General features: G+C 40.0%; 1 protein-coding gene across 1 annotated transcript; it reads left to right on the top strand.

Annotated features, from left to right (window-relative positions):
- Positions 1 to 8,268: 8,268 nt before the first annotated feature.
- LOC147884953 (17.8 kDa class I heat shock protein-like) lies at positions 8,269 to 8,803 on the top strand. The gene is made up of 2 exons (XM_087397241.1): positions 8,269 to 8,374; positions 8,538 to 8,803. The coding sequence occupies exons 1-2, from the start codon at positions 8,323 to 8,325 to the stop codon at positions 8,801 to 8,803; spliced, it is 318 nt and encodes a 105-aa protein (XP_087253367.1). The 5' UTR covers positions 8,269 to 8,322.
- The last annotated feature ends 205 nt before the right edge of the window (positions 8,804 to 9,008 follow it).

The raw sequence follows: 9,008 nt of genomic DNA, 5'->3' as shown, positions 1-9,008 counted from the left end.
TATGTGTGAGTGGTAGAGGCACAGTTAGGTGCCCACAAGCACAGTTAGGTGGTGGAAAGCCACATAGGATGATTGAGAGAATCTAGGAGTTGAGGAGATGATTGTGGAGCTCTAAGATCATCAGTGATGTCAGTGAGCTTGTATGAGGTGCCTACTTAAGGACCTCACTTTTCTTCATTCTATAAGCAAGTATTCTGAGTTTGTGTCCACTCTTTGCTTTCCTTTCAGCTTTCCAACATGGTATTAGAGCCCTTTGATCCCCCTTGAGCCCATTTCTGCCACATCATCATCTTCTTCTTCATCTTCTTCTTCTCCATTTTCCTCTTTCTTCCCAAAATCTTTGAGAGCTTGGTTCTCCATCTACAAACGGCCATTGCCCAAACCCTCTGAGCTGGAAACTCCTCTACTATGGGCAAACTTCCACCTGCAAGCAATTGAAGAAAAAACGTCTGTGGTGGCTGCCATTCTCCAAAAAGCGAATTTCTTCAGTTGCTCAATACTCCCTGCCTGCTCCGCCATTGCCTGAGCCCTCTTAGGAGTAGATGGGCGACCTCAAGACGAAGATTTTGAGCCATTTTTCAGGTCATTTGGTTTAGTAACGAGGGAGAAATTGTCAAAACTCAGTTTCAGACTGTAGCAACTCTCCCGGGCAAAAGTGCACACCATTTCGTCCAACCTCTGTGCTGGACCCTCTCTGGTATATGAGCTTTCTTTTGCTTCAGAAAGCCCTCTTTTCCTTGCTTTGAAGAGTGAGCTACAAGCCCTCCAAGTTCAGCTTTTCAGTTTTGATAGTTTTGGACAAGTTTTTGAAGATGATGCTACATAAAATGCTACTCTAGCATTTTTGGTTTTTTGAAGCTTTCAATAACTTCAGTACAAGTGTGGCTTCAGTTTTGTTTGAATTACTAGACCTGGTTTTGATTGGAAAGTATTCATTTTAGCCACTTCTATGAAGCATGTAAGTGAAAGCATCATTGTTTGAAATTTGGTCACAAGACTTTGCTACATTAAATGCTTATATTTTGAAGCATTTCAGTTGTTATTCTAAGCCCTGTAAGAGAGAAGACACTACCCAATACTTGGGTTAGAGCCTCTCATGGCTTGCTTATGCAAAATATGTGAAAAGCCAAAACATAAAGCAATGTCTTGTTATGCTACAAAGGATGAAAATGCCAACCTGACTTCCTTGTTGAAGATTGCCAAAACAATGGTTGCCAAAAAGGAAGCAACTACAGAGATCTACCCTCTCATGGAACTTTTATTTGACTCCAAGTACAAGAAAAAGATGAAGGTCAGATACCTAAGATATGCTTCTCTACACAACTATGGAGATGACAAGATAATTGTTCTCTTGAAGGATATGACTTTCAGATCCACTTGTTCTATCATAGTACCATCTTATAAGGCACTAGACACTGCCCATGTGGTAAGACCTTGCCTTGACATGGATATTTTGCCTCCACAAGATGAGGCATCCCATGAAGATTATGCATTTTAAACATCTCTATGTATGCTCCAGATCTCTCTTTTTATGCCAAGGTACTCAGCCTGGATAGTCCTCCAAAATGAATGAAATAAACTATTGTGTTTTTGTGTGTTTTGTAAACACCTCTGGTCACCTTATGATGTAGGCCATGTGTATGTTTTGCTCCATGGTACCTCTTGCAGACATTGTGTGCATGTACATGCAGGGGAGATAACCATTGGAAGGACTTTTTGTATCCCTTTTTGTTTACCTTACACCCAAGGGAAGCCTTGCTAGCATGAGAACCTAGCCATAGATTAATCCTTGACCACCATGAGATGGCATGAGAAACTATGAGACTAGATGTATCCTTGACATAGCCTGAGGCATTCCCTTGAGGGGGGGTTTGTTGGGATATCTCAAGGTGTATGCCTCAGGCACACCTTATGTTTCTATGTGTGAGTGGTAGAGGCACAGTTAGGTGCCCACAAGCACAGTTAGGTGGTGGAAAGCCACATAGGATGATTGAGAGAATCTAGGAGCAGATTGAGGAGATGATTGTGGAGCTCTGAGATCATCAGTGATGTCAGTGAGCTTGTATGAGGTGCCTACTTAAGGACCTCACTTTTCTTCATTCCATAAGCAAGTATTCTGAGTTTGTGTCCATCTTTGCTTTCCTTTCAGCTTTCCAACAGTGCAACTCAAGGTCTCCCTTTAGACAAACCACTAGCTCCCACAGAGACCTTAGGCTACAAAACCTACTCTCCCTTGCAACACATGATGAGGATTCAAGTGGCCTACAGACTGCACATTCATCGGGGAGACATGGACATCGATCCCCATGGAGCAATTCTCCAACATAACCAGATCAAGTCATTCATAGCTTTTTAGGCTAGGTCAAAGTCATGTGTGTTTTGCAACAACAAACATTCCTGTCTTTGAGTTTCCTGGCGTATGATGCAGGAGCATACGATGTAGGAACAACATAATAGTGAGCCCTCTTTAAATGGAGCAACAGTACAGTGAGCCCCCTTTTTGCACTACTAAAACAAGATAAAACATAGTACATGCAAAAACACGGTCCAATTAAAGTATATAATGAAGCAAAACAATTTTCAACCATTGTGTTGGTTTAGGATAGTCACAATTTCAACTACCGAGCTTGTTTAGGACAACAATATATTGCTTTTCATTTCTAAATTTCACAATTTTAGTCAGTATAATTATTGTTTATCTTAAGCCAGCACCGGGCTGGTTTAGGACAATCACATTAAGTCCAAGCCATCCTGGTCTAGAAGTAGTCGTATATGACCTAAATAGCAAGAAATTAAATTTAACGAAATTAAGTACTAAGAAACACAATAAGTTCAACCACCAGGATGGTCAACAACTAATGTCCGTTCAACCATGTTGGTTCACGACAATCACATAACTGGTGATTGAGATGAAGCAGTCAAAATTGCATGATGTTCCAACCACCAAGCTGGTTTAGAAAAATAACAATATATTGCTGTTCTGATGCAAAATATATTGTCGTTAAATTCTACTCAACCACTCCACTGGGATGGTCAACAACGAATGTCTATTCAACCATGCTGGTTTAGGACAATCACATAATTGGTGATTCATGAGCTAAACCAGCCACGGTTGCATGATGTTTCAACCACTAGGCTGGTTTAGTAAATTAACAATATATTTTTATTCTATTGCAAAATATATTGCTATTAATTTTTGCTCAATCATGCCATTTGGCTAGACAACAACTAATGTTTGTTCAAGCACGCTGGTTCAGGGCGATCACGTAACTGGCGATTGAGTTGAATCAGCCTACAATTACATGATGTTCCAATCATCGAGCTGGTTTAGGACTATCACATTTAGTCCAAAACTGGTTTAAGAAATGAAACAAGTAAACTATCCCAAATCTCAATCACAAAGAACCACTAGGATGGTTTAGGCACCACTGACTTGTGTTGTATCAAGCATATGTATGATGTGCTCCTCAAGCACCTTGTGTCCCGTCCATCTTTTATAGATGTCCTTTCTATTTGGAGAAACTCTCGTATTTTCATGCCAAAACATCATCATTGTAGCAATGAATTCCTCACTTAGGCTGTCTTTCCTTTTCTTGTGTTCTCTTGAAGCCCACAGGCTTCTCAGATCGAGATGATTGTGCATTGCTTCTGCTCTACATTCAATGGCTGGAGCCATGTTGGTCCCTCTAATTGACAACATCTTCGACATTGTGCACCCAAGCCATTTCTCCTTTGTTTCAGGGGACACCAACATAGCTAATGTCATCCTGTTTACAGCTACTTTATCTAAGCTCTGCGCCCCTTTCATTTTTTGTAGGCCATTTCTCAGGTTAGACAGAGCATCGCCTCTTGGGCGTGCATCTCCCGAGGTGTTGGTAGGGTTGTTACTCTATGAACTTTAGGGTACAAGCTAAAGCTTGTGAAGACTCGAGACTCGTATTCACTTGAAGGTCCTAATGTTGCTGCCTCAAATGCTCTCACAGATTGTGACAACATAGCTCGTGTTCTTTGCTCCGATGGCAATGATCGAATGCGTGCATCTGCAATCGCTTCCTGCTGCTACTATGCAAGGAGTCTTCTTTCTTCTCGTTGTTTCTCCCTTCGTAGATGTGAAAAAACCATCTTGCATTGCCAATTTGATATCATGCCATTGCTTTCCTCGACCAGCGATCTGTTCCTTGTGCTTTGACCAAGATTTCTAGGTTTTTTATCTTTAGCCTGGTCTCATAGCCTCTGCTTGCTTCTCTTGCAAGCCATGGCAAGCTACATGTTGCCATTGATGCCATGGCCATGATCAGTCCAGAATAGACCCAGAGAAGCTAGCTAGTGAGGCAAGCAAATAATAGAAGATAACTTACCCAAAAGAAGACAATGCCAAACCAAAGTCTATGCAAGGTCACGTCAAGGTATGTGTAGGCTGTAAGGTGTTGGTAGGGTGGGGGCAAGTTGCAAATACTTAATCTTTCAAGATTTGATGAGCGGGAGGTGTGAAAATTCAAAATTTGTGGGAGTAGCAAAATTTTCAGCCACCGGTTTTCCCCCCTCTCGCGATACACGTCAGCAGAATTGGATATCCCAAACAAGTGCAATGTGGCCTAAAATGCTTCAAACCACAAATAGGCCAAAGGGTAGGCTATTGGGTTTGATGCTTTATATTATGAAATGCAATGACATTTGGCATGCTCATGAGCCATATAGCAAGCAAGTGCATGGAAAAAGAAACAATTCAAAATTGTAAATAGTGTTGGATTTATTAAAAGGTGTTTGCACATGCACAAATTGCACATTTTCTACTTCTTCCATTTTAGGGTGAATCTAGATACCAATACCAACAACTATCAATGTTTAAAGACCACCATACAAGAGTTCCACTTTTTTGGATTTTAAATTTTCAATTTGATTTGGTTTTCAACAAATCAAAAAAAAGTTATGGAGCGTGCCCTCAAATGGGTGTGCATCACTTTAGCACAACATTGGAGGCCCATTAATCCATGCCTAATGTTCTCGTTTAGGTGTGTCCTTGGGTTGAGGAGAAGCTCACAAAGTTTACTTTTGAATGATTACTTGGTTGCATGTATGTACAGAATAAAATTTTGATGTTTTTGGATAAATTGCTATATCCTATAGTCTTCAGGATGCACACTTCACATGCAACATAGCACTTATCATGCTTTTAAAATGATCTCGCTCCAAATCCTTATTCCATAATTTTTTGGTCTCATGTTCAAGTTTGGAATGTGTAGTACAACTTGAAGACAAAGTTTGCCGAATTCCGTTGAGTAATGCATAAGTTATGGGTCATGCAAGATACCTATATATAGAAAAGTCCCTGAACCTCACCAAAAATGGCTATGTACCCAAGCAAACAATGACCCAACATTTCTACAATTCCAAAAATATTTTCCCATAATTTTCCTCAAAAATGAGAAATTTTAGATTCTTGGAATTGGTGTAAGATTATGTATTTTCAATGAGATCTTCCAAGAGACCAAGGAAATTATTACAAAAACCATGCTAATGTCACAGCCAATCAAAGTTACCACATTGCATTAATGATGAGCTTGCCCTTGCTCTTATGGGCTACTAAGCATTGAAATATCAAAGCCTTCTAGGCAATCCCACATTTAGCTACTCTAAGCCAAAACCCTACAACACATTTATATAACACATTTATATGGTGGGAAGCAAACCATTGATCTCCACCATCTTGAGAGTTTACAAAACTTAAGAATCAACAGGAACCAACTAATCCACTTGATAGTAACACTCTAGAGAGCCTAAAGGCTAAGGACCAAAAAGTTGTTCTGGCATAGTTGAAGCCTATCATGACTACATCACAAACCTTAGCTCAACTAATACTCAGGAGAGGGTATCCTCCTGCCAAGCATCGTGCATGCAACGGTCACCAAGCATCATCCGAGGGTTGAACAAAACTTAGCATCACCATTTGGTGATCCTATTATAAAATTGACATGTTCATTTTTTGGGTGGGGAATTGAGTGTACTAAGCAAATAAGTCTCAGAGTGATTGCACAGATAAGCTTAAGAAATAGCTCATGCCCACAAGTGACAAGCTACGATAGCTACTCGGCCACATACAACATTTTAGAATATATATTTGAGTGTCATCTGTCAATTTTAGAACCTTGCAAGCTTGTTTAACAACTCATGCCTATACCAAGGGGTGTTTCTAGGAAGCCCTTTGTATCATTTAGGACTTATTTGATGTCCAATATGCTCTCGGATCAAAGAAAAAGATATGTGGCTAGGAGAGAAGATCTCTTATATCAAGGCTGAAGCGGTTGACAAGAACGAGTCCAAAGAGTTGCAATATATTCAGAGCCAAAGATAGACACTCGAGACAACTAGGAGGATGTAGCCAGACAGTTACCTACATCAGGGAGCTCAAGGTAGAAGAAGACCTGACCATGGAAAAAGAGCATAAAATTTTGACTCATATGCCAACACCAAGAGTGAATTGGTTTCACAAAGCTATCCAAATCGATCTAGAAGCTTTGATCGAGATGCAACTTTTAGGCATTGGCTACAAGAATCTAAGAAGTCTTCCCTGACAAGACTTTACTATACCACATGCATTCAAAAGGAGGGGTATTGAGGGGTATTTTAAGTCAACATTTGGAGAAATTTTGACAGGATTAGAATAACAAGAGAGGGGTTCTAATACAACTTTAGGAAAAATCGTTCGTTCATAAGTAAAGAGGGGTGAATTTATTGGGAGAAAAATTTTAGTTGAGGCTTTTTTTTTAGTACCCCTTGAACACACATGATACATATAGTTTCCTAGTAGTGCACCCTCCGAGGAGTGACACAACGCATGCAAAAAGTGGGTAATGAGGAAACACTAATCTCTATTAGATGGAGAAGTTAAGAAAAATCAAGAATCAATGAAGCATGACCCAACCTACAAAATCTCATTTGCCTTGGAAAATTGCCTAGCAAACGTCACATATACTAAACACATATCTCCATACTCTGAAATCTATCATCTTGCATATCGACATTACATTTAAAATTTTGGTCATTTTTGTTGCACAACTGTGGAGGACACATAGCATATTAAACACAAAATGCAAGAAAACACAGTGTATTAACATATTGGCCTCATGTTTGGAAGTGATCTCCTAAAATTAACCCCCATATTAGCCATCATACAGCGATCTAGCCTCAGAATGGCCTCTCTAGCATATGTATGTACATTGTGTTGAAATGCTTCCTTAAGGATTAGAATCGACCTTGAAAACACCTTAGCCTAGGTTCATACAAAACTAAGTTCCTTTAGAAACTAAGTTTACTAACTTAGTTATATAAAGAGATTCAGGATTCTATGGTTTGGGTAATGATATTATATGCTCATTATATGATAACTTTAATGGATACTTTCATGCTTTAGTGGCTTTTAAGGCCAAATTTAATATGGAATTATCTCATGTAAAGTGGCATTCGTGCACTTAAGCAAGGTAATTACAAAGCAATAAAGCAACAACAAGAGTATTATTTAAGGACACAATTGCTAAGCTAATATATTAGGATAACTTTTAGTTGAGAATTTCATACCTTATTGACCTTTGATGATCATGCATAATGACTAGCAATAAATTGTCCCTCTCAAAGAGATAGCAAAACATGGATTATTGTGTGGTGTATGGGGGTTAGCATGAAAGGCAAATATTGTATCCTTTTAAGACTGTTGTTGTTGCCTTGCTTAAGTGCACAAATGTCACTTTACAAAAGATAATTAGATGTATAATGAGCAAAGCTGAAAGATGATAGATCCTCTTGTGAACACTCTAGATTTTAGCATAGATAGGAAACAAGTATACCAGCTAGAGCACCTTTGAAGAAAAGGAAATTCGGTGGTATTAATAAAGATAGGAAGCAAGCATACGGAGAGCTCCTTTCAAGAAAAAAAAAATCGGAGGATTAATAAAGAAAGAAGATTTCAAGTAAGTTGAGGCGATGATAGTGAGTGTGGACAAAAGGGGACTTTTCATGGATTATTAAAAAAGAAGGCACCATTAAATAATGCAAAAGTGTAATTTCGGTGCGGTGATAGGAAAGGCCGGTTCCGGTGGAGTAGAAATCATGCAAAGCGAGTGATTTCCGTTGAGCAAAATTCCTTCGAACGAATGTATATAGCATCGTTCTGGGCGAGTTTTATCATCCTCAACTGCTTCCTTGCAATCCCTCCGTTTCTCACCTTGCTGTAGCCTCTTCAAAGTCACATTGGCAAGAGTCACTATGGCCAAAGCCCCTCGCACTGATTCTAGCTTCGCCCCCATCGTACGCATCGGCAATGTCGCCATGGATTGGTTGGAAACCGACAAGAGCCACGTCTTGCAGCTCGATCTGCCAGGTATTTGGCTCCGCCTCTGAATCAAGTTGCATGAGGCAACGCCGTTATATGGATTAATGTCATTCAATATTTTTGAGCTCTCATACTGCATTGTAATAAACTTGATGTTTCAGCTAATGGCAAAACGAGATTGTAACTAAGAGTGATGGTCGATGAGATCCAGGTTTGAAGAAGGAGGATGTGAGCGTGCAGATTCTGCAGGGATACCTTCTTCAGATAAGCGGGGTGCGCGAGCAGAAGGACGATGCGGCGGCGGGCAAAGTTCGTGTGTTGGAGCGAGCGCGTGGAAGCTTTCTGCTACAGTTTAATCTACCTGAAAATGTGGTAGTGGGCGAGGTGAACGCTGAGGACGAAGATGGTGTGGTGACAATCACCATACCCAAGAAGAAACCGCTGGTTCACAGGATTTTCGTCGCCTCCAAGATGTGATAGAGCAATGCTCTTACAACAATGTGATAGAGCAATGCACTTGAATATCTAGAGGTGTATATACTATACACCAAGTAATAATTATTATTATTTCATAATAAGCTCTCCCATGAGCCTTAAATATGCATTTTGGACCAACTTCTTACCTTGAGGTCACATAAAGCCTCCCCTCGTCCAAAATATTGCCTTGCTATGTACACCTCCT

Source organism: Dipteris shenzhenensis, chromosome 26 (genome assembly GCF_047967505.1).
Source record: "Dipteris shenzhenensis isolate YYH24624 ecotype China chromosome 26, Dip_SZ_1.0, whole genome shotgun sequence".
NCBI classification, from domain to species: Eukaryota; Viridiplantae; Streptophyta; class Polypodiopsida; order Gleicheniales; family Dipteridaceae; genus Dipteris; species Dipteris shenzhenensis.
This window is presented reverse-complemented; position numbering and strand designations above follow the sequence as displayed.

Bases quoted from the DNA above. Each gene is read 5' to 3' on its own strand.
- LOC147884953 (XM_087397241.1), top strand. From the start codon at position 8,323: ATGGATTGGTTGGAAACCGACAAGAGCCACGTCTTGCAGCTCGATCTG. The intron at 8,375-8,537 runs GTATTTGGCTCC...GATGAGATCCAG, and splicing joins CTTGCAGCTCGATCTGCCAG to GTTTGAAGAAGGAGGATGTG.